Source organism: Macaca mulatta, chromosome 20, assembly GCF_049350105.2.
Source record: "Macaca mulatta isolate MMU2019108-1 chromosome 20, T2T-MMU8v2.0, whole genome shotgun sequence".
Taxonomy (NCBI): Eukaryota; Metazoa; Chordata; class Mammalia; order Primates; family Cercopithecidae; genus Macaca; species Macaca mulatta.
In genome coordinates this window covers 24,435,624-24,461,552 of record NC_133425.1, presented here as the reverse complement: position 1 = coordinate 24,461,552, position 25,929 = coordinate 24,435,624, and the positions used below count along the sequence as shown (strand labels likewise).

At 45.5% G+C, this 25,929-nt stretch overlaps 1 protein-coding gene and 1 long non-coding RNA gene across 17 annotated transcripts in view; one reads left to right on the top strand and one right to left on the bottom strand.

Moving 5' to 3' along the window:
* The window catches only part of SLC5A11 (solute carrier family 5 member 11), a 91,345-nt gene that overhangs the window by 15,227 nt on the left and 50,189 nt on the right, over positions 1 to 25,929 (bottom strand). For 14 of the 16 annotated variants that reach the window (XM_077986597.1, XM_077986596.1, XM_015125824.3 and 11 more), the window contains 3 exons: positions 18,726 to 18,806; positions 11,603 to 11,808; positions 4,924 to 5,059 (listed from right to left, as the gene is read on the bottom strand). In XM_077986597.1, coding sequence (XP_077842723.1) covers positions 4,924 to 5,059; positions 11,603 to 11,808; positions 18,726 to 18,806 — 423 coding nt within the window. The remainder of the gene's footprint in view (positions 1 to 4,923; positions 5,060 to 11,602; positions 11,809 to 18,725; positions 18,807 to 25,929) is intronic. The other 2 variants (XM_077986599.1, XM_077986601.1) reach the window with 1 other exon arrangement.
* On the top strand, positions 21,913 to 24,368 carry LOC144338146 (uncharacterized). Its single transcript, XR_013411992.1, has 2 exons — positions 21,913 to 23,342; positions 24,011 to 24,368. It is a non-coding gene; the product is annotated as an uncharacterized LOC144338146 (long non-coding RNA).

The window sequence follows — 25,929 nt, the reverse complement described above, 5'->3', positions numbered from 1 at the left end:
GGTCTGGGCCTCCAGAGAAGGGAGAGGGACTTCAAATACACAATGCCCACCTCACTCCTCTAACTCACCTTACTCTCTAAAATTTATTTTGCACCTCTCACTTGTACCAGATGATAGAGTATTTCAATTTATAGTTTATGTTATTTTTCCATGAGTACGAGACTCATCTCCTACATTACAAAGTCGTAGGTTCATGGAACATGGTGTTGTGTCTCATTTAATAATGACTGTTGGCTGGATGTGGTGACTCATGCCTGTAATTCCAACACTTTGGGAGGCGGAGGTGGGTGGATCACCTGAGGTCAAGAGTTTGAGACCAGCCTGATCAACGTGGAGAAACCCCATGTCTACTAAAAATATGAAATTAACTGGGGGTGTGGCGCATGCCTGTAATCCCAGCTACTCAGGAGGCTGAGGCAGGAGAATCGCTTGAACCCGGGAGGCGGAGGTTGCAGTGAGTGAGTGGAGATCACGCCATTGCACTCTAGCCTGGGCAACATGAGCAAAACTCTGTCTCAAAAAAAATTTTAAAAATTGATTGGCTGATTGGCTGTTAAGACAGATGGTCAAGGTCTTGTTATTGATCTTCCATATATCAATCCAGGTCTTCAGACATAATTTGCAAGAGTAAGAGTCAAGTTTTGGAGTCAGCTACATCTGGGTTCAAATCTGGGCTCATCTGGCACTAGCTCAGTAACTCCCAGAAAGGCATTTAGCTTAGGAGTGATCCTGGATTCCTTTTTTTCCCCCTTAACCCTTACATCCAATCCATTATTAATCTGATTGGCTCTATGGTGTACTTTCAAATCACTGCATGGGTCAACTGTTGCCTCCTCAGAAAGGACTTCCCAGGAAACCCTGTCAGAAGTAGCTCTGGTCTGACATTCTTTTTGATATCACCTTGTGCATCCTCCTCCTGGAATTTAGCACAGTCAAAAATTATTTATTTTTTTACCCTTTTTTGAAACACAGTCTCACTTTGTCACCCAGTCTGGAATGCAGTGGCTCGAACACAGCTCACTGCAGCCTCAATCTCCCAGGCTCAAGTGATTCTCCCACTTCAGCCTCCTGAGTAGCTGGGACTACTGTGTGTGTGTATTTTTTTTCCTAGAGATGGGGTCTTGCCATGTTACCCAGGCTGGTCTCAAACTCCTGGGCTCAAGCAATCTTCCTGCCTTGGCCTCCCAAAGAACTGGGATTACAGGTGTGAGCCACTGCACCTGGTCTTATTTATTTACTTATTTCTGTCTTTGTCCTCCACCACTAGGATGTAAGACCCTCTACAGTAAGGATCCTGTAGTCTCGTTCACTTATGGGCCCCCAGAGTCTTCTAGAATAACACTTGAAAGATAATTGGCCTCAAAATATTTGTTGAATTCATGGAAGAATAAATAAATGAGTGAATGAATGATTTTTTTTTTTGAAACAAGGTCTCACTTTGTCACCCAGGCTGGAGTGCAGTGATCATGGCTCACTGCAGCCTTGACCTCCCCAGCTCAAGCGATCCTCAGCCTCCCATGTTGCTGGGACTATAAGCAAATGCCACCATGCCTGGCTAATTTTCGTATTTTTTGTAGATACGGGGTTTCATCACGTTGCCCAGGCTGGTCTCAAACTGCTGAGCTCAAGCGATCTGCCTGCCTTGGCCTCCCAAAGTTCTGGGATTATAGGTGTGAGCCATTACGCCTGGCCAAATGAATTAATTTCTTTTAGGCTTCAATTTCCTCATCTGTAAGATGAAAAGAATAATAGTACCTACCATATAAAGTTGTTTTGAGGAAGAAATGAGGTAATACATGTATAAAATAATAATAGTAAACACTTGAATAGAGGTTACTGTGTACCTCTATACCAGGAACTGCTTTAAGCCTTGTAAAATATTACCCCCATTATACAAGTGAGGAAACAGAAGCAAAGAGACATTAAATGCCTTATGCAAGGTCAAACACCTCATAAGCGGCAGAGCAAATTCAGGCCTGGGCCTTCCAGATCAGAATCCATATTCATAGCCACACTACACTCTGAAACTCTTTTCATAGGGACTGGCCCTTAGCAAGTGCACAATGAATGTGGGTTGTTTGAAGCCATATTCTTTTCTTTTCTTTTCTTTTCTTTTCTTTTCTTTTCTTTTCTTTTCTTTGGAGATAGGGTCTTGCTATGTTGTCCAGGCTAGAATGCAGTGGTGTAATAATAGCTTACTGCAGCCTCAACCTCCTGGGCTCAAGCAATTCTTCTGCCTCAGTTTCCCAAGTAGCTGGAACCACAGGTGGGCACCACCACACTTGGCTAATTTTTAAAAATTGTTTTTGGTAGGGAGGGGGTCTGGTATTGTTACCTAGGATGGTCTTGAACTCCTGGCCTCAAGAGATCCTCCTGCCTCAGCCTGCCAAAGTGCTGGGATTACAGGCGTGAGCCACTGCACCTGGCCTGAAGCCGTTTCTGTGTTTCTATGTCAAGACTTGCTGAACAGCTGTATATTTTCCAAGTCACCGCAAAACCCAGATCCCAGTTCTTAGCTCCCTCTGGGTTTTCCCAAGCCTTTTGCCCTTTCCTGGAAGCAGGACTAGGGACTATTTGTGGGTTCCTCATCCCACCTGGGCTGGAGGAACACCAGGGTTCAAGGTCTAGCACCATGGACAGTGCCCCCATTTGCCTTCCCCAACTCTTTTCTCCTACTTCTTAAGGGTCCTAAATTATTTTGACTAAGCTTCTGAGCCAACCACAAACCACTTCATCCTACCCTTTCTTAGCTTCTGTGTAACATGTAGGATAAGGCACAGGGGAGGAAACTTTCTGCTTTCTATCCCCTTTAATAACATCCTTGGTGAACTTCTGTATAGATCACCAGTTTCTGACACCACAGTGTCTTCTGGTGACGTTGTCCCTCCTCACTATCATTTATCCCTGTGGTATAAACCTATTCCCTTACCACATTAAGAAAAAAACTAAGGGCTGGGCGCGGTGGCTCACGCTTGTAATCCCAGCACTTTGGGAGGCTGAGGCGGGCAGATCACAAGGTCAGGAGATCGAGACCATCCTGGCTAACACAGTGAAAACCCGTCTCTACTAAAAATACAAAAAATTAGCCGGGTGTGGTGGCGGGCACCTGTGGTCCCAGCTACTTGGGAGGCTGAGGCAGGAGAATGGCGTGGGCCGGGGAGGTGGAGCTTGTAGTGAGCCGAGATCTCGCCACTGCACTCCAGCCTGGGCGACAGAGCGAGACTCCATCACAAAAAAAAAAAAAAAGAAAGAAAAAAAAAAAAGAAAAAAACTAAGGCAAATACTCTAGAGGCCTCGATATCCCATGAGATTTGTTAAGAAAAGTACACCAGGCTGGGCACAATGGCTCACACCGTAATCCCAGCACTTTGGGAGGCTGAGGTGGGTGGATTGCTTAAGCCCAGGAGTTCAAGACCAGCCTGGGCAACATAGTGAGACCCCCATAGCTACAAAAATTACAAAAATTAGCTGGGCATGGTGGTGGGCGCCTGTAGTCCCAGCTACTCAGGAGACTGAGGTGGGAGAACTTCTTGAGCCTGGGAGCTCCAGGCTGCAGTGAGCTGTAATCATGCCACTGCACTCCAGTAGTGACAGAGTGAGACCCATCTAAAAAAAAAGAAAAGTACCCCAGGCCGGGCACAGTGGCTCACGCCTGTTGGGAGGCCGAAGTGGGAGGATCATGAGGTCAAGAGATCAAGACCATCCTGGCCAACATGGTGAAATCCCATCTCTACTAAAAATACAAAAGTTAGCCGGGCATGGTGGTGCATGCCTGTAGTCCCAACTACTTGGGAGGCTGAGGCTTGAGAGTCACTTGAACCCAAGAGGCAGAGGTTGCAGTGAGCCGAGATCATGCCACTGCACTCCAGCCTGGCAACAGAGTGAGACTCTGTCTCAAAAAAAAAAAAAAGTACCCCAAAAAGGATTTCACTGGGCCAAAGTTACCCAACCCAACGACTAAGCTCAAACACTAAAGTAAGAGAGAAACTTTCACATGAGACTTCAGAGAACTGCTCTGGAACCACAAGACCTTAGCCTAGTTGGTGGTTTTAACAAAATATAGTTGAGGCAAGATCCCAGTTGAGTCTCCACTCAATTTGGCCTGGGATACCTATAGGACCTGCCCATTGAACCAATGTTGAGAAACAGCATAGAGTCACTGGATGCCTAGATAGAGATGCCTCAGTCTCATCACTAGGAAAGGACTCTATGGCCAGGCATCGTGGCTCATGCCTGTAATCCCAGAATTTAGGGAGGTCAAGACAGGAGGATCGCTCGAGGCCAGGAGTTTGAGATCAGCCTGGGTAACATAGTGTGACCTTGTTTTTACAAAAACTTAAAATAGCCAGGTGTGGTAGTGCATGCCTGTAGTCTCAGCTACTTGGGAGGCTGAGGCTCCCAAGGATCCCTTCAGCCGAGGAGTCTGAGGCTGCAGTGAGCTATGATCATGTCACTGTACTCCAGCCTGGGTGACAAAGTGAGACCCTGTCTTTAAAAAAAAAAAAAAAGCCAAAAAAAAAAGGACTAGGTGTGTTGGCTCACACCTGCAATCTCAGCACTTTGAGAGGCCAAGGCAGGAGGATAGCTTGAGGCCAGGAGTTAAAGACCAGCCTGGGCAACATAGCAAGACCACATCTCTATTTTTTAAAAAAAATTAGCCAGGCATCGTGGTGCATACCTGTAGCCCCAGCCACACAGGAGACTGAGGTGGGAGGATTGCTTGAGCCCAGTAGTTCAAGGTTACAGTGAGCTATGACTGCATCATTGCACTCCAACCTGAGTGACAGAATGAGACTCTGTCTTAGAAAAAGAGAGAAAGGACTGTAGTCACATTCTCTTGAGGCTTCTAATAATATGTTTAGAATAATTCACATGGTCTGAGACTCACATGCCGATGACCTCTTCCCCTAGCTGTGTTCTCACCTGGGAAGAGGATGCGGCTAACCATCCCAGGGAACACCATTATGAAGAGGGGCAGCACCTTCAGGTACGCAGCCATCAGAGCACCTCCTTTGGCATGGGACAGGTTCTTGGCAGCCAGGGTCCGCTGGACAATCACCTGGAAAAGATCAAGGGGGTTGGAAACTGGGAATGCTGATATGGTTTGGCTGTGTCCCCACCCAAATCTCATCTTGAATTGTAGCTCCTATAATTCCCACATGCTGTGGGAGGGAGCCAGTGGGAGATAATTGGATCATGGGGGCAGTTTCCCCCCATACTGTTCTCATAGTAGTGAATATGTCTTGTGAGATCTGATGGTTTTATAAGGGGAAACCCCTCTCACTTGGCTCTCATTGTGTCTTTGCCTGCTGCCATCCATGGAAGACGTGACTTGCTCCTTCTTGCCTTCTGCCATGATTGTGAGGCCTCCCCAGCCATGTGGAACTGTGAGTCCATTCACCCTCTTTATAAATTACCCAGTCTCAGGTATGTCTTTATCAGCAGTGTGAGAATGGACTGTATTAAAAGGCTTTCTCTTAAGGCAAAAAGGGTGTGTTTAGCCTCTTGGTAGGTGTAGGAGACTTAGGATCTTGGTTTGCCACGCTTGTGTTTGAAGAAACATCTCTTTCCTATGCTCAGTCCCTGTGGTCTAATTCAGGTAGCTAAGACACCCACCCCATTCCCTCCCTACTCTTTTATCCAGGGGTTATGCCTGGCCAATTAAAGTCCTCCACAGAATTATTCCACCTCTGTGGCTACCATGATCCATTAAGGAAAAGCATGTCCCCAAGGCAATCCAACCACACCTCTCCATGGAATTTCTTCCTTAAAAAGGCAAAGGAGGCCAGGTGCAGTGGCTCACGTCTGTAATCCCAGCACTTTGGGAGGCTGAAGCAGGAGGATTGCTTGGGGCTGGGAGTTCGAAACCAGCCTGGCCAACATGGTGGAACCCCATCTCTATAAAAAATACAAAAATTAGCTGGGTGCATTGGTGTACGCTTGTAATCCCAGCTACTTGGGAGGCTGAGACAGGAGAATCACTTGAACCCAGGAGATGGAGGTTGCAATGAGCCAAGATCATACCACTGCACTCCAGCCTGGGTGATAGAGTGAGACTCTGTCTCCAAAAAAAAAAAAAAAGAAAGAAAAGAAAAGAAAAGGAAAGAGGTTTCCTAACTCCTGGTGCCTCCTTTGCAATTGCTAACTGTGAACGAGGTGTAGAGCTGCTAGCTGCATCTCTGCCATCATATGGGATGGCCTCTTTGACACTAAGTCATCACAGAGAAAAGAAAACCAGGAAATGGAGAGAAAGACAATGTGTGATGATGTAGTATCAGAGACAGGCAGTCTGGGTTCAAATCCTACCTCCCCACTTCCCACCTATCTGACCTTGGGCAAGCAGCTTCACCTCTCTTGGCCTCTGTTTCCTCATTTATGAAATGAGCATAATACCAGCGCAGTTTTGAAAATTAGAGAAGTGAAAGTACTTAGAATACTTAGAATATGACACACAGTAACTGCTTCGTAAATATTAGTTGTTTCCATTGCCATTAACCACCTCTGGACTCCCCATCATGTAAGTTTTTTAAAATGCCTTTTTTTTTTTAAGAGATGGGGTCACACTCTGTTGCCCAGGCTGAAATGCAATGATGTGATCATAGCTCAATGATGCAATGATGTGATCATAGCTCACTGCAGCCTCAAAGTCCTGGGTTCAAATGATACTCCCGCCTCAGTCTTTCAAGTAGCTGGGACAATAGGCATGAATCACCACACTGAGCTAATTTGTAAAATTTTTATTTAGAGATGGGGTCTTGCTATATTGCTATATTGAGGAGGCTGGTCTTGAACCCCTGGCTTCAAACAGTCCTCCTGCCTCAGCCCCCCAAGTAGCTATGTCACCACGCTTGGCTACATTTTATATTTATTTTTATTTTTTTGTAGAGACAGACTCTCACTATGTTGCTCAGGCTGGTCTCCAACTCCTGACGTCAAACAACCCTCCTGCCTCAGCCTCCCAAAGTGCTGGGGTTATAGGCCCAGAAAAAAAGAGCCTTTTTATCCTTAAACTATTTTTTCCACACAAACAACTAAATGAGTCCTCACTAAATCATCCAAGAACCCTTAATGAGAAGAGTGTAGTGAGGTAAGAGTTGCTGCAAACCCCATACCACAGCCCCAATAATTATTTTAGATTTCACAGCACATTTTGGTGGGGAGAGAGATGTCACCTGGGGCAGCATTTCATCTGCAGAATCCATGGGACTGAACCTTGTCAGAGCCAGTTGCCCGAAGGCATCAATATGCTCCAGGACAGTGTGAAATATGCAGTTTTTGTTAATGACCTAACTGCATTAGCAGTGAGACAAACCGGGCTTAGTGGACACGTTTCAAGGACAGGTACCCATGCCCACTGGACACAACACATTCAGCCACAGTCAGAATTCAAAAAAGCTCTGATCACAAGCTGGCCATCCAACGGAGGGGTCCCCTCCCTCCCTCCCCTTCCCCTCCCCTCTCCTCTCCTGTCCTCTCCTTTCCTATTTTCTTTTCTTTTCTTTTTTCTTTTCTTTTCTTTTCTTTTTTGAGATGGAGTCTCGCTCTGTCACCCAGGCTGGAGTGCAGTGGCGCCATCTTGGCTCACTGCAAGCTCCGCCTCCCGGGTTCAGCCATTCTCCTGCCTCAGCCTCCCGAATAGCTGGTACTACAGGCTCCTGCCACCTCGCCCAGCTAATTTTTTGTATTTTTGGTAGAGATGGTTTTTAGTTTCACCATGTTAGCCAGGATGGTCTTGATCTCCTGACCCGTGATCTGCCCGCCTCGGCCTCCCAAAGTGCTGGGATTACAGATGTGAGCCACTGTGCCCGGCTAAGTGGTTCTTAAGAAGTAACATCTCAGTTGTGGGGGAAAAAGTGAGCTGAGAGGAATGAAAATGCAATGTGAATATGTGGGGAGGAGGGGTTATGGTTAGCTATGTCAGCCATCTGTTATGGCATCTGTCATCTAGCTACCTTATCTTTCCTTGCTTTTTCCACAATAATCATGTACAAATTTTCCCTTCCTTGATGTGGGAAAGGAGGAGGGAGAGCTGTCATGGTGGAGCACGGTGACCAGGGAGCAGACGTCTGCACAGAAATGCAGCTGGCGGTGGGTTCCCAGAATTGAGAGCATCCAATAGGTGCGGTACAATGAATGAATGGAGCGATTGAAAGTGCAGACGGACTTAGGTGTGAATCCCCCCACCAGCTCTTTGTGATCTTGGATGAGTTCCTTAACCTTTCCAGGCTCAGCTCTCTCATCTGTAAAATGGGGATGATAACTGTGCTTGCTTTTCAGGTGTCTAGCAGCTCTTTAGCAAAGAGGGCAGTCATGATTATTGTCATTGTCATCATCACCGCTGTTAGATGAAACCAGAGAAAGAAGTTCCAACAGGTCAACTAAATAGAAATAGATGAGAGTAGGATTAGATCAGAAACCGGATCAGAGAGCTGTAGGTCAGAAGTACAGAAATCTGTCTGGGCGCGGTGGCTCATGCCTGTAATCCCAGCAGTTTGGGAGGCCAAGGTGAGTGGATCACTTGAGGTCAGGACTAGTGACTAGCCTGGCCAACATAGCAAAACTCTATCTCTACAAAAAATACCAAAGATTAGCTGGGCGTGAGGGTGCATGCCTATTGTCCCAGCTACTCAGGAGGCTGAGGCATGAGAATTGCTGGAACCCAGGAGGCAGAGGTTGCAGTGAGCCGAGATTGCACCACTCTACTCCAACCTGGGCGACGGAGAGAGACTCTGTCTCAAAACTAATAATAATAATAAATAATAAAAATAAATAATAAAAAAGAAGTTCAGAAACCTGAAAAGAGTAAACATTGGTTCAATAAAGGAAGGAGGAAGATGGTCTCGGGGGAATACCTGGGCAGGTGAAATTGTCTCTGGCTTGTTTTTACAAATAACTTTTTCCCAGTGGCAGAATGGGTCAACTGTCTTGTCTTGTTTTGTTTTGTTTGTTTTTGAGACACAGTGTTGCTCTGTTGCCCAGGCTGGAATTACAGGCATGAGCCACTGTGCCCGGCATGATTAATTAATTTTTTGAGATGGAATCTCACTTTGTTGCCCAGACTGGAGTGCAGTGGCATGATCTCGGCTCACTGCAACCTCTACCTCCCGGGTTCAAGTGATTCTCTTGCCTCAGCCTCCTGAGTAGCTGGGATTACAGGTGCCCGCCACCACACCTGGCTAATTTTTTTTTTTTTTTTGTATTTTTAGTAGAGACCGGGTTTTGCCATGTTGGCCAGACTGGTCTCAAACTCCTGACTTCAGGTGATCCACTCGCCTTGACCTCCCAAAGTGTTGGGATTACAGGCGTGAGCCACTGCACCTGGCCGGTGTGTTAAAATTAAAGCCCATGATGTTAGCCTGGATCAGTCCTGTTTCTCAGGGTGTGTCCTATCTGAGATTTGCTAAGGAGGTGAAGGGGGTCTCTCTCTTAAAGGGGCAGTACATGTGCATTGCTCTCATCACTGCCTTGGTCATTAGATCTTGACTCAAAGGAGGGCTGGCCTATGGATGGGACCTGGGTTTCATTTTCTGTGAAGTCTCCTGCATCAAATCAATTGTTCAATGCCATGATTATTGCTTTAATTAAACTCTCATCAGCCCTCACTATGCAGTATAACTCCCCAAGTGATACATAGGCCTCTGATGTTTCATGTAACACAAAAAGAATATTTGAACACGTGATATATTCACTCAGTTTAAAACCTGAGAAAAGGCCGGGCGCGGTGGCTCACGCCTGTAATCCCAGCACTTTGGGAGGCCGAGGCGGGCGGATCACGAGGTCAGGAGATCGAGACCATCCTGGCTAACACGGTGAAACCCCGTCTCTACTAAAAATGCAAAAAATTAGCCGGGCGAGGCGGCGGGCGCCTGTAGTCCCAGCTACTCGGGAGGCTGAGGCAGGAGAATGGCGTGAACCCGGGAGGCGGAGCTTGCAGTGAGCCGAGATCGCGCCATTGCACTCCAGCCTGGGCGACTAAGCGAGACTCTGTCTCCAAAAAAAAAAAATAAATAAAAATAAATAAATAAATAAATAAATAAAACCTGAGAAAATATAATATGCAGTGAATCAGCTCCCACTCATCCTTCCCACCTGCCCTGCCTCCCTGCCCACAGGTATCCACTCTTCTTAGTTTTGTATACATCTGTCCAGAGTTTATGCACATATAAGCAAACACAAATATTGGTTCTATTCTCCTTTTTTTTTTTAATACAAAAGGGCTTCTTGTACACATGGTTCTGCATTTTGATTTTCTCCTCTCTTTTTTCACGCCAGTTATATATCTGCCTTTGCTCTGGATGTGCCTTCTGCTGCAAACTCTTCCTCCAAAAATCACGGGGAGCTCTCGCTCTTCTACAAAGTCTTTGGTCAAAGGTCACTTCTCAATGACACCTCCCCTAAGCACCCTACATTATTTGAGACAGGGTCTTGCTGTCTCAAGCCTGTTGCCCAGGCTGGAGTGCAGTGGTGCAATCTCAACTCACTGCAGCTTTGACCTCCTGGGTTCCAGCGATCCTCCCACCTCAGCCTCCCAAGGAGCTGGGACTCCAGGCGCACACCACCATGCCTGGCTAATTTTTTTTTTTTTTTTTTTTTTTAGAGACAGGGTCTCACTATGTTGCCCAGGTTGGTCTCAAACTCCTGGACTCAAGTGAGCCTCCTGCCTCAGCCTCCCAAAATGCTGAGATGAGAGGTGTGAGCCACCTGTCACCCCGTTTTAAATTGCACTACCACACTCTCAATCTCCTTGACCTCACTCTACTGTTTAAAATGTATTTATCATATTTTAACTTCTCACATACTTTACTTATTGTCTCTGTCTACTCCCATTAGAAGAAGGGACGCTCCACAAGGGCAGAGAGCTTGGTTTGACTTATTAGCTCCTGGTTTTAAGTGCCCAGAAGAGTGCCCGGTATGTAGAGGACAACCAGTGTGTATTTGTTGAACAAATAATGTCCAATAGGAGTTTTAACCCCCATTTAAAAGGTATCATCTCCTTTGCCTACTGGATATTCCCAGTTAAAATAATTAAATAAATAACACCTAATACATTAAGCAAAGTGTATTAGGCCGGCTGCAGTGGATCACACCTATAATCCCAGCACTTTGGGAGGCTGAGGCGGGAGGAGGAAGTCTGAGAGCAGCCTGGTCAACATAGTGAGACCTGCATCTCTACTAAAAAATATTAAGAATAATAATAAATAACTGGGCATGGTGGCATGTGCCTATAGTCCCAGCTACTCAGGAGGCTGAAATGGGAGGATCTCTTGAGCCCAGGAGATGAAGGCTGCTGTGAGCTATGATCATGCCTCTGCCTTCCAGCCTGGGTGATAGAGTAAGATCCTGTCTCAGGAAAAAAAAAAAAAAAAAGCAGAGTGTTGAGTTTTCCCCTTTGCAAATATCAGCAGCTTTGGATTTGTTGTTCACATTCACAAGATCAAGAAATAAAATAGCATGTAGAGCAATGGAAAGGAGGAAGGAGTCAAGGAAGCAGGGAAAATGCAAATGAGAGAAGAGGTGGAGGAAGAAAAAAGTACCAACTTCAGCCACCCTAAGGAAAGAAGCAAAGAGAAGGAAAAAGCTTGCTGAGGCCACTGTCCTGTACCTGATCCGTGCACCAGTACCAGAGGGATGGGATGGACATTCCAAACAGGACCCCTGGCCACGGGAGATCAGATGTCAGTGGATCTCGGAAAATATGGAAGGCATCCTCCCGGGGCAGCCCGCAGCTGCTGTTCTCGCTCCGGTTGCTGGCCAGGGCCAAGAAGTACTTCTCCTTCAGGCCTTCCATCCCACCAACTGCGGCGAAACCTAGAATTCAGAGGAAGCCTGTTTTCCAGGAACTCAGATTGGACCATGGCAAGTGATGAGGAGATGGCTGGAGATTGGTGAAATTCTAGCAGGACCAGAGCTACCAAAAAATGTTGATCCCCTTAAGGGTTCTTAGCCTCCTCCCCACATTTTTTTTAACTTAAAAAAATTAATAGTAGAGTTTTATTGGACTATAATTGACCTAACCATAAATTGCATATATTTAAAGTGTAAAAGTTGATGTTTGACATCAGTATTCACCCATGAAACCTCCACCACAAAGTAATAAATGTGTCTATCCAAGTTTCTTTTCTTTCTTTCTTTCTTTTTTGAGATGAAGTCTTGCCCTGTCACCCAGGCTGGAGTGTAGTGGCGCAATCTTGGCTAACTGCCACCTCCGCCTCCCAGATTCAATTGATTTTCCTGCCCCAGCCTCCTGAGTAGCTGGGATTACAGGTGTGTGCCACCATGCCTGGCTAATTTTTGTATTTTAGTAGAGACGGGGTTTCACCATGTTGTCCAGGCTGGTCTCGAACTCCTGACCTCAAGTGATACTCCTGGCCATTGTCCCAGGCCATTGTATGTTCTTTAAGCCCATCGAATTCCCCTAAAAATAATTTACTACTTCCCTGAAATCATCGACACTTGTCCGTCTCCTTTTTCCTTAAGAAGTACTATATAGGCTGGGCGCGGTGGCTCAAGCCTGTAATCCCAGCACTTTGGGAGGCCTAGACGGGCAGATCACGAGGTCAGGAGATCGAGACCATCCTGGCTAACATGGTGAAACCCTGTCTCTACTAAAAATTACAAAAAACTAGCCGGGCGAGGTGGCAGGCGCCCGTAGTCCCAGCTACTCAGGAGGCTGAGGCAGGAGAATGGCGTAAACCCGGGAGGCCGAGCTTGCAGTGAGCTGAGATCCGGCCACTGCACTCCAGCCTGGGTGACAGAGTGAGACTCGGTCACAAAAAAAAAAAAAAAAAGAAGTACAGTATAGAAACATCTATATGACATTAGGATATTGAGAAATCACTCCGTAATTCTCCCTTGTGCGTGCTAATAAATTTGTATGCCATTTCTCCTATTGATCTGCCTCTTGTTGGTTGATTTCCCAGTGAGATTTCCAGTCTTCCCTTCCCTCCTACAATTGCTTCTCAGAATAATACTTCTAAATAATGCAAAAAAACATAGGATTGCAAAGAAATCAAATATATTGAACCATCAAAATATTAAAAATGTGACACAGTAATTTATTTATTTGCTTCATTAAATTGTAAGACTGGCCAGGCACAGTGGCTCACACCTGTAATACCAGCACTTTGGGAGGCTGAGGGGGGTGAATCGCCTGAGGTCAGGAGTTCGAGACCAACCTGGCCCACATGGTGAAATCCCATCTCTACTAAAAATACAAAAATTAGCCAGGCATGGTGGTGAGCACCTGTAATCTCAGCTACTCAGGAGGCTGAGGCAGGAGAATCACTCTGGGAGGTGGCGGTTGCAGTGAGGCGAGATTGTGCCACTGCATTCCAGCCTGGGCAACAGAGCGAGAATCTGTCACAAAAAAATAAAAAATAAAATAAAAATAAAAAAATAAGGTAAGACCTCTCAGGAGGTCCAATGATGGTTTCAGGTTTTGTTATTTTGTTTGTTCTTAGAGACAGGTTCTCACTCTGTCACCCAGGCTGGAGCGTAGTGGTACAATCATAGCTCACGGTAACCTCGAACTCCTGAGCTCAAGTGGTGCTCCTGCCTCAGCCTCCAGAGTAGTTAAGACTACAGGCATGTACCACCACATCTAGCGAGTTTAAAGTTTTTGTAGAGATGGCTCTCACTGTGTTTCCCAGGCTGGTCTCAAACTCCTAGGCTCAAGCAATTCTCCTGCCTCAGCCTCCCAAAGTGCTGGGATTACAGGCGTGAGCCACTGCACATGACCTGTATTTTGTTTCTTTTCTCATTCCAAATTACGCTGTTTTCTCTCTTTTTCTTGGTTTGATTTGCAACTGCATTTTATGGTTCTTTTCAAAGAAATAGATATTGGGCTAGGCGAGGTGGTTCACGCCTGTAATCCCAGCACTTTGGGAGGCTGAGGCGGGTGGATCACCTGAGGTCAGGAATTCAAGACCAGCCTGGCCCTCATTGGGAAACCCTGTCTCTACTAAAAATACAAAAATCAACCAGACATGGTGGTGCATGCCTGTAGTCCTAGTTACTTGGGAGGCTGAGGCAGGAGAATCATTTGAACCCGGGAGGCGGAGGTTGCAGTAAGCCGAGATCATACCATTGCATGCCAGCCAGGGTAACAGAGCCAGACTCTGTCTTAAAAAAAAAAAAAAAAAAAAAAAAAGGCCAGGTGCAGTGGCTCATGCCTGTAATCCCAGCACTTTGGGAGGCCAACGTGGGCATATCGCCTGAGGTCAGGGGTTTGAGACCAGCCTGGCCAACATGGTGAAACCTTGTCTCTACTAAAAATACAAAAATAAGCTGGATGTGGTGGTGTGCGCCTGTAATCCCCGCTACTCGGGAGGCTGAGGCAGGAGAATCGCTTGAACCTGGGAGGCGGACGTTACAGTGAGCCAAGATCGCGCCATTGCACTCCAGCCTGGCGACGGAGCGAGAGTCCATCTCAAAAAAAAAAAAAAAAAAGGAAAGAAAAAGAAATAGATATTAGAGTAATTGGAGTAACTCTTTTTTCTAAATCACTAAATTGGGCTTTCATATTTATGAATATAAATGTTTTTACAGAGGTACAGCTTTTACTTTATTAAGAATGAAATGTAATGTTCTCATTTTTTCTGCATAGTCTGTAATTGCAGCTTTTATTTTCTCTGTGACCCAGGCACTATTTAGGAGATGGCTTTTAAATTTCTAAATAACTAGATTTTTAAAAAATTTACACTTCCCCTAATGAGTTTAAATTTTTTGGTTTATATGAGTAAGATAATCTGAACAATGTTTTTATACACAGTTTTGTAAAAAAAATTTTCAATGATTAATTTTTGCGGGTGATTCTATGAATGCTGGAAAAATACACATTCATGGTTAGGAGAATGCTTATTCATTTGTAGAATTTATATCTTCTAAATCCTCATTATGTTCTTGTTCTGTTAAGGTATTTTAGTACTGTTTTGGTTTCTGTTAACTTATAACAACTTCTACTTTGTGTATCTTGTTGCAATGTTATTTAATAAACAAAGGTTATATCTTTATTATGAATTTTACATTTTCAAAAATTACTTATCCCCATTTATTGCTTTTTGCCTTATGTTATACTTTGTTTTATATGTGCCACTTGCAAATTGTATCAAGTTACATTTTCTTAACTCAAACTATAAATCTTGAGTTTTGTTGAGAAAATAAATAATATATAGCTAAGTAAAAGGAAAACAGAACAAACAGCCACATAGATTGATAACTGCTTGTAAGAAGCCTTGTCTTTCAATAGGGAATTTTATTCCATTTACTTGTATTGTGATAACTGATATTTTTACTATTACTTTGCATTCTCTTTTATTCTTTCCGTTTGGTTGTGATTTCTTGTTATTCTCTTTTAAGAAAAAAAAAACTTATACACACATATTTCCTATATAAATAAAGGGTTAGATTTATATGAGTGTCTGCTTGGAGTTCAGTATTTCTTCTTCAAGATGTTTTTCTTCCTATTTGATGGGAAATGTAGCATACTATCTCTCCCAACATTTTAAAGTTTTTGTTACTAAAACAGGGTTTTACATCCAATTTTTATTAAATTGTTATACTCTTTATGTAACATTTGCCTTGACCAGATAATTTTTCAGATCTATAATAATTTTAACTGGATCATTATTTACTACCATTTTCTCTTGAGTCATAATACCAACTCTCGATTTTGTTTGTTTCTCTCGTGTATCTTCAAGACAGGCACATAGGTCCTCCTTTTACTAAGTCCTTGCATAGTTCAGAATATTTCTGCAGCCCTGGTAAACAGGGCACTTGGCTAGGTATCCGATCCTTACTTAGGATACTACTTTTCCCATAAAACACATCTGTGGCCTTTGTTCCACTGTCTTTTGGCATTTTATTGTTTTGAAGGAGGGGAATGAGACCAGTTTGTTTTATTATTTTTAGCTCACTACATTTTTACTGTCTGGGTTCTTTTTTTCTTATGCAGAGTCTCACTCTGTCACCCAGGCTGGAGTGCAGTGGTGCAGTCATAGTTCACTGCAGCCTCGAGCGCCTGGGCTCAAGCGATCCTCCCGCCTCAACCTCCTCAAGCTCCCTGATCCTCCGGTCCCCAGCTGAGACCATAGATGTGCACACCATACCCAGCTAATTTTCCATTTTTCATAGAGTGGGGTCTTGCTTTGTTGTCCAGGCTGGTCTCAAACTACTGGCCTCAAATGATCTTCCCACCTCTCTGTATTCTTTAGTATTTAAAAATTATTCTATACTTCACATTTTGTTCATAATGCTTCTACCTGGAGATCTCATTCATTGATTTTGCCTAAGACACAGCAAACCCTTTACACCTAGCTAGATATATCATCCTCCTTGTAAGAAAGGTTTTCCTTTGTGATTAATTTAATTATTTACTTTGTTCCATTTTTTTCTGATCTTTTTTCTAAGAATAAACATTTCTCAGAAAAAAAAAAACAGAAAAAAGAAAAAGAATAAACATTTCTCAAATGGTATATCTCTCCTCTCTGTCTTTCATATTTGTCATCTTTTCTTTTATAATTTTATTATTTATCCCTTTTCTCTGCATTTTATTAGAACTCCTACTTATTTTCAGCCGGGCGCGGTGGCTCACGCCTGTAATCCCAGCACTTTGGGAGGCTGAGGCCAGCAGATGACGAGGTCAAGAGATCGAGACCATCCCTGCGAACATGGTGAAACCCCGTTAGCTGGGCGTGGTGGCACATGTCTGTAGTCCCAGCTACTCAGGAAGCTGAGGCAGGAGAATCGCTTGAACCTGGGAGGTGGAGGTTGCAGTGAGCCAAGATCATGCCACTGCACTCCAGCCTGGTGACAGAGCAAGACTCCGTCTAAAAAAAACACAAAACTCCTATTTGTTTTCATCCTGGGTTTGATTTTCTTTAGCGTTTGTTCTGCTCTTTACATCCTCCTGTGGGGAGTTTAATTCTGCTAATTTTTAAAGAAAATTTTAGAAAATGTGTTGTAATCTTCTCTAATCTTTTTCCTTTTTATCCGCTTCTATTCTCCCTTCATCTCAGTTTGTCCTCTACTTCTATCTTTCATACATGTTTCATAGAGTTCAGGATTCCAAGCATGGCGCTCTTCTAATATTTTCTTCTGAGTCCTAAAATATATAATTTTCAGCACTATATTCTGCCATCTTTCAGGATTATGATCCCTTTTACTTTTCTGTGTTTTCTATATTAGTTTTCATAGCCTTTTTTTTTTTTTCTTTTGAGACAGGGTCTCGCTATGTTGGCCAGGCTGGAGTGTAGTGACACAATCTCGGCTCACTGCAGCCTCAACCTTCCAGGCTCAAGCCATCCTCCCACCTCAGCCTGTCAAGTAGCTGGGACTACAGGCACATGCCCCCACACCCGGCTAAGTTTATGTTTATTTTTTGTAGAGACACAGTCTCACTAGGTTGCTCAGGCTGGTCTCAAACTCCTGAGCTCAAGTGATCTTCTTGCTTTGGCCTCCCAAAGTGCTGGGATTACAGGTGTGAACCACCACACTCGGCTTTTGTTGTAGTCTTTAAGGCTTAATGAGTGGCTTACCTCTAAAAGATAGAAACCTGTGAAGAGTAGTGTTCCCCCCTTAACAATAATAAGAAGTTGGCTAATCTACAAAATTATAACTTCCCTTGAACCTATCAGAGAGGTGAGGCCATAGAGCAACCAACTGGCCTGAGATCTCAGAAAACACAGGAGCCTCCAAAGAGACATGGCCATTGGCAGCAAAACAAAGACAGGATCACCATACAAGCTGGTACGAAGAATTGGGCAAATATTTTGAAACGAATTGCTAAAGTCTAGGTGTGGGCTAGTGCTAGAGTTTAAAGCTTCTGTAGGCTGCATGCGGTGGCTCATGCCTGTAATTTCAGCACTTCGGGAGGCCAAGGCAGGTGGATTGCTTGAGCTCAGGAGTTTGAAACCAACCTGGGCAACATGGTGAAACCCCATCTATTAAAAAAAAATGAAAAAAAATTAGCTGGGAGTGGTGGTGCACACCTGTGGGCCCAGCTACTTGGGAGGCTGAGGTGGGAGGATCTCTTGAGCCCAGGAGGCAGCAGTTGCAGTGAGCCAAGATTGTGTCACTGCACTTCAGCCTAGGTGGCGGAGTGAGATCCTATCTCAAAACAAACAAATAACAACAAAAACCTCTGTAAGGAAAAGCTGTCTCTTCACATTCTTTTCTTTATTCACTCAGTTATTTTTCCATATTAGTATAGAAAGATATTAACTTTTACTTAAAAAAAAAACAGTGCCAGGTGGGGCGGCTTTGGGAGGCTGAGGCAGGAGGATCACCTGAGATCAAGAGTTTGAGATCAGCCTGGGCAACATAGTGAGACTCTATCTCTACAAAAAAACAGGAAAAAACAATTAGCTGGACATAATGGCCTATACCTGTAGTCCCAGCTACTCAGGAGGCTGAGGTGGGAGAGTCACTTGAGCCCAGGAGCTCAAGGCTGCAGCGAGCTATGATCGCACCACTGCACTCCAGCCTGACTGACAGAGCAAGACCCTGTCTCAAAACAAAAAAATGAAAACAAAAACAGTAAGTTTCCACAATAAGCACAGTTCTCTTCTAGCTAAAATAACCGTGCCTCAAGCCAAGCACCTCTGACAAAAATTCCCCAGCAGTATGCTCTTTGAGAGCTGGGTTTGCCATTCACTGTGTTGAGAGCAGATATCCCTGCTGGAGAGAGGGGCTGTCCTCCACCCAAGTGACCCGGGGACCCCACTTACTGTAGCCCATCAAGGTGAGCGCTCCTATAAGCATGATCAGTGTCTGCAGCGCATCCGTGTAGATCACAGCAGCCAGGCCACCTGGTGGGATGAACACAGGGAGTCTGATGAAAAGGGATTACTCTGGGTTCCCAAGGGAACCTGGAAGACCAGGACCTGATGGGAGATTTCTTAGTGATGATTGATTGCAAAGATGGCCACGATCACGCCTCCCTGTGTGCACGCCCATTTTGCAATGTGACTTTGCTGCTCCTTTCATGATGAAGTGAAGTTGATGTCTCTACTTCTCACACGGGCTTGGCCATGTGACTTGCTTTGACCAATAGAATGTGGGGGAAGTGGTATGGACCTCGGGGGTCCCTGCAGCTTCTGCACTTACTCTCCTGTTGCCCTGAGACCATTTGCTTTAAGAAGCCCAGCCTAACCTAATGGAGGAAGAGGGCCCCCATGGAGGGGAAGCCCAGTCAACAGCCCAAGCTAACACCAGCCATATGAGTGAGGCCATCCTCTTCCAGCCAGCTGCTCCACCTGCCACCGAACTATAGTTCACAAAGCCAGGTGAGACCAGCACACATCCACCCAGGGAACCCACGGACTTCTGGGGAATAATAAACCATTGGTTTTTCAAGCCCCTCAATTTGAGGGTATTTTTTTTAACACAGCAAATTTTTTTTTTTTTTTTTTTTTTTTTTTTTTTTTTTTTTTGAGACGGAGTCTGGCTCTGTCGCCCAGGCTGGAGTGCAGTGGCGTGATGTTGGCTCACTGCAAGCTCTGCGTCCCGGGTTCACGCCATTCTCCTGCCTCAGCCTCCCTGGTAGCTGGGACTACAGGCGCCTGCCACCGTGCCCGGCTAATGTTTTTGTATTTTTAGTAGAGATGGGGTTTCACTGTGTTAGCCAGGATGGTCTCCATCTCCTGACCTCCTAATCCACCCACCTCGGCCTCCCAAAGTGCTGGGATTACAGGCGTGAACGACCACGCCTGGCTAGCAATTTTCAACTGATATAGGAAGTGGTGCTTGGGCCACAGTCCCCAAGCTCTGAATACCTTTATTTATTTATTATTTATTTGTTTATTTATTTTTCAGAGCCAGGGTCTCACTCTGTCAACCCATGCTGGAGTACAGTGTCGTGATCATAACTCGCTGCAACCTAGACCTACTGGGCCCAGGTGATTCTCCCGTCTCAGTCCCCCAAGTAGCTGGGACTATAGGCGTGAGCCACCACGCCCAGCTAATTTTTAAATTTTTTCTAGAGATGGAGTCTTGCTATGTTGCCCAGGGTGGGCTCAAACTCCTGACTCAAGCAGTCCTCCTGCCTCGGCCTCCCAAGGTGCTGGGATTACAGGTGTAAGCAACTACACCCAGTCAATATCTTTATTTTTAAGGTTGGATAAAGGATGTGAGTGTTAGGGATTCAGAGGCCCCCTAGACTTCCTGAAGAGAATCATGGTGGTGCCTCAGAGGATTCTTATTGAGTTTGCCACCTTCAAAAATCTTCTAAATGGGCTGGGCGCAGTGGCTCACGCCTGTAATCCCAGCACTTTGGAAGGCTGAGGCAGCCGGATCACCTGAGGTCAGGGGTTTGAGATCAACCAACATGGTGAAACTCTGTCACTACTAAAAATACAAAAATTAGCCAGGCGTGGTGGGGCATGCCTGTAGTCCCAGCTACTCGGGAGGCTGAGACAGGAGAATCACATGAACCCGGGAGGCGGAGGTTGCAGTGAGCCGAGATCCCGCCACTGCACTCCAGCCTGGGCGACAGAGCAAGACTTCATCTAAAAAAAAAAAAAAAAAATCTTCCTAATGATGATACTGGTAGCAAATCCATCCGCATCTGGACAGAGCAATCTTTCCAGTCTCTTCCTTAAACCTCTGTTCTTCTTCCTTCATGAGGAGAAGGGACACTTATGCGTAGAAACATGTCTACTAGAGGGCACAGTCACTGCACAATTTTAAAACCCTGCGCCCGTGGGTGTGGTGCTCTCCGGGATCCCTCCTTCCTTGCCAGCAAGAATAGGGCTCTCTCACCAAGGGGAGGAGACCTGGCTTTGATTGTGGCCCCAGTTCCCTGCCATTCACTCATGCAGTGAGTCAGCCTGAGTGTGGTGAGGTCCTGGTGTTGGGTACCACTTAATCCACCATCCTTTCTGTATTAACAGTGATGAGGGTCTCTCTTATGCCAGGCACTGTGGGGAGCATTTTGTTCAGTCTTTCACCAAATAGCCGGTGAGCTCCCCACCAAGTTCTATATGGTAGGGATGCAGAGGCCAACAAAATGGCATGTTCCCTGCCCTCAGAGAGCCTACAGTCTAATGGGGAACACAGACCTCCAAACAAGGAACACTAACATTCATCCGCTGTGGCAGCCTGCCCTCCCCTTTCCCCCTGCCCCAGGCACATTGCTTCTGCTAGTTCTGAGAACTCAGCCAAGGTCTTTCTGTATCAGGGGACTTTGCATATGTTAGATTTTGTCAATTTTCTGTTTAGAGCATCCAATGGTATTCCATGGCACTTAGAACAAATGCTAGGCTTATTTTGTTTCCTTCAAAGCTCTGGTCCCTGCCCTTTTCTCCAATCCCACTCTCACCACCAGGGTTGCTGCTTAGCACAGTGCTCTGGTTGGTGTGAATGGCACCACCTGGAGCGGAATAGGACACAGCCTGCATAACCATTTGCTCAGGCAGGCTCTCATCTCAGAGTCTTTACTGCAGCCCTTCCCTCAGTCTGGAATTCTCCTCCTCTGCATTGCTGGTGGGTGTTATTTAAACTTGGCTGAGATATGGAAAAATGTTCATCATCACTAATCATCAAAAAAATGCAGATTACAGGCCAGGCGCAGTGGTTCACATCTGTAATTCCATCATTTTGGGAGACTGATGCAGGCAGATCACTTGAGGCCAGGAGTTCAAGACCAGCCTGGCCAATACAGTGAAACCCTTTCTCTACCAAAAAATACAAACATTAGCCGGGCATGGTGACTGGCACCTGTAGTCTCAGCTACTCGGGAGGCTGAGGCAGGAGAATCACTTGAACCTGGGAGATAGAGGTTGCCGTGAGCCAAGATTGCACCACTGCACTCCAGCCTTGGTGACAGAGAGAGACGCTGTCTCAAAAAAAGAAAAAAAAAATCACTACCACAATGAGATATCATCTCACACCAGCCAGAACAGCTTTTTTCTTTTTCTTTTTCTTTTTTTTTTTTAATTTTCTTTTTTTTCTGAGATAGAGTCTCACTCTGTCGCTCAGGCTGGAGTGCAGTGGCACGATCTCAGCTCACTGCAGCCTCTGCCTCAAGGGTCCAAGCAATTGTCCTCCCTCAGCCTCCCCGGTAGCTGGGATTACAGGTGTCCACCACCACGCCCGGCTAATTTTTTTGTATTTTTAGTAGAGATGGGGTTTCACCATGTTGGCCAGGCTGGTCTCGAACTCCTGAGCTCAGGTGATCCTCCTGCCTTGGCCTCCCAAAGTGCTGGGATTATAGGTGTGAGCCACCACGCCTGACCAGAACAGCTTTAAACAGTTAAAACCAGTTAAGAAGTCAAAACATAACAGATGTTGGCGAGGTTGTGGAGACAAGGGAATGCTGCTGATGCACTGTCGGTGGGAGTGTGATATGGTTTGGCTCTGTGTCCCCACCCAAATCTCATGTTGAATTGTAATCCCCACATGTTAGGGGAGGGTCCTGGTGGGAGGTGATCGGATCATGGGGGTGATTTTAATGGTTCAGCACCATCCCCCAGTGCTGTCTGGTGATAGAGTTCTCATGAGAGCTGGTTGTTTCCAAGTGTGTAGCACTAGGCCAGGCACGGTGGCTCACGTCTGTAATCCCAGCACTTTGGGAAGCCAAGGCGGGCAGACTACCTGAGCTTGGGAGTTCGAGACCAGCCTGACCAACATGGAGGAATTCCATCTCTACTAAAAACACAGAATTAGCTGGGCATGGTGGCAGGTGCCTGTGATCCCAGCTACTTGGGAGGCTGAGGAGGAGAATTGCTTGAACCCAGGAGGCGGAGGTTGCGGTGAGCTGAGATCGCACCATTGCAGTCCAGCCGCAAAAGAGTAAGTCTCCATCCCCCCCGCCAAAAAAAAAAGTGTGTGGCACCTCCCCCTTCACTCTTTCTCTCCAGCTCCATCATGGTAGGACGTGCTTACTTCCCCTTTGCCTTCCACCATGTCTGTAAGTTTCCTGAGGCCTCCGAGCCATGCTTCCCGTTAAGCCTGTGGAAGTGTGAGTCAATTAAACCTCTTTTTTTTTTTCATAAATTATCCAGTCTCAGGTAGTTCTTTATAGCAGTGTGAGAATTGACTAATACAAAGTATAAATTAGTTCAGCCACTGTGGAGAGAGAACTGAGAATCGAACTGAGAATTTGACCAGCAACCCCACTACTGAGTATGTACCCAAAGGAAAAGAAGTCATCCTACCAAAAAGACACATCCCTCATATGTCCATCACGACACTATGCATAACAGCAAATACATGGAATTGACACGGGTGCCCATTCACAGTGGACTGGATAAAGAAAATATGGTACAGATACACCATGAAAGACTACACAGCCATTAAAAAGGACAAAATCAGGCCGGGCGTGGTGGCTCAAGCCTGTAATCCCAGTACTTTGGGAGGCCGAGACGGGCGGATCGCGAGGTCAGGAGATCAAGACCATCCTGGCTAACCCAGTGAAACCCCGTCTCTACTAAGAAATACAAAAAACTAGCCAGGTGAGGTGGCAGGCGCCTGTAGTCCCAGCTACTCGAGAGGCTGAGGCAGGAGAATGGCATAAACCCAGGAGGCGGAGCTTGCAGTGAGCTGAGATCTGGCCACTGCACTCCAGCCTGGGCTGCAGAGCGAGACTCCGTCTCAAAAAAAAAACAAAAACAAAAAAACAAAACAAAAAAAGGACAAAATCATAACCTTTGCAGCCCAACCTGAATGCAGCTGGAGGCCCTTATCCTAAGTGAATTAATGCAGGACCAGAAAACCAAATACCGCATGTTCTCACTTATTCGTTTATTTTCTTTTTCTCTGAGACGGGGTCTTGCTCTGTTGCCCAGGCTGGAATGCAGTGGTGCAATCTATGCTCACTGCAACCTTGCAACCTCTGCCTCCTCGGTTCAAGCGATTCTCCTGCCTCAGCCTTCCGCATAGCTGGGATTACAGGTGCCCGCTACCACACTCAGCTAATTTTTGTATTTTTAGTAGAGAAGGGGTTTCACCATGTTGGCCAGAATGGTCTGGAGCTCCTGACCTCAGGTGATCTTCCCACCTTGGCCTCCCAAAGTGCTGGGATTACAGGAGTGAGCCACCACGCCTGGCCCACCACACCTGTTCTCACTTATAAATGGAAACTGAATAAACATTGGATACTCATGGACTTGAATAAGGGAACTGGGAACTACTAGAGGGGGGAGAGAGGGAGGAGGACACTGGTTGAAAAACTACCTACTGGGTACTCTGCTCACTACCTGGGCTAATGGATCCATTTGTACCCCAGACCTCAGCATCATGTAATGTACCCATTAACAAACCTGCATTTACCTCCTGAATCTAAAATAAAAGTCAAAGGTGAAAAAAAGTTGGTTGAGATATCACCTTAGAAAGGCCTTACCTGAATATTCTATGTTAAAAAAAAAGAACAACAACAACAAAAAAAGAACCTTTCCTCCATCTCTTCACCCTAATTAATTTTTCCTTATAGCACTTATCAGGTTATAATAATATACACTGATATATTTAATTATTTATTTTTGAGACAGAGTTCCACTCTGTTGCCCAGGCTGGAGTGCAGTGGTGCGATCTTGGCTCACTGCAACCTCCGCCTCCTAACTTCAAGTGATTCTCCTGCCTCAGCCTCCTGAGTAGCTGGGATTACAGTCGTGTGCCATCATGCCCAGCTGATTTTTTGGTAATTTTAGTAGAAACGGGATTTCGCCATGTTGACTAGGCTGGTCTAGAACTCCTGACCTCAGGTGATCCACCCACCTCGGCCTCCCAAAGTGTTGGGATTACAGATGTGAGCCACCACACCTGGCCTGACATTATTTATTGATTTCCCTGTTCATTGTCTCCCATCCTCACTTAATAAGTTCCTCCAGAGTAGAGAGATTTGTCTTGTTTACACCTGTGCCTCACTCCCTGGCACACAGTAGGAAATGTATATCCATATACACATACCCGTATACGTAAATACATAATATATAGATACAAGGTACATAATATATAGATACAGTATTATATACCGTAATATATAGATACCATAATATAGAGATACCATAATATATAGATACCATTATGTATAATACTATATACATAATATAGATACCAGATACCAGCATAATATATAGATACAGTATGTTTTGTCTGTGCACACACAGGCACACACAGACACAAACAGACACACACATACATATGGAATGAGTTAAATTACGCCAAGAGGAGGCAGAGAAGGGTGAAAATAGAGTGGAAGATGAGATAATGAATATTTAAAAGCAAGTGCTTCTCAAGGCCCTACTGCGTGCCAGGCACTCTTCTAGGACACAGGTATGAGGGGGAGAGATGAGTTTACCTGCCCTCAGGCTCCAGGATTGCAGTAGTTTATTATCCAGCCTGTATTGTGCCTGTGAATGCACATGGCTCAGCAGTTAGTAGGTGCTCAAGAAACAGTTCTGGGGTACATGAATGGGAAAAAACATTATGCCATTGTGGTGCATTTTAAAAATGCTTTATCGTTTTTTATTCTGAGATGGAGTCTCGCTCTGTCACCCAGGCTGGAGGGCAATGGCACGATCTTGGCTCACTGCAACCTCCGCCCCCCGGGTTCAAGCAATTCTCCTGCCTCAGCCTCCCAAGTAGCTGGGATTACAGGAGTCTGCCAGCACACCTGGCTAATTTTTTTTTTTTCTTTGAGCCGGTGTTTCGCTCTGTCACCCAAGCTGGAGTGCAGTGATGCGATCTCGGCTCACTGCAACCTCTGCCTCCCAGGTTCAAGCAATTATCCTGCCTTGGCCTCCTGAGTAGCTGGGATTACAGGCACAGGCCATCACGCCTGGCTAATTTTTTGTAGTTTTAGTAGAGAGGGGGTTTTGCCATGTAGGTCAGGCTGGTCTTGAACTCCTGACCTCGTGATTCACCCGCCTCGCCTCCCAAAGTGCCGGGATTACAGGCGTGAGCCACCGTGCCTGGCCTAATTTTTGTATTTTT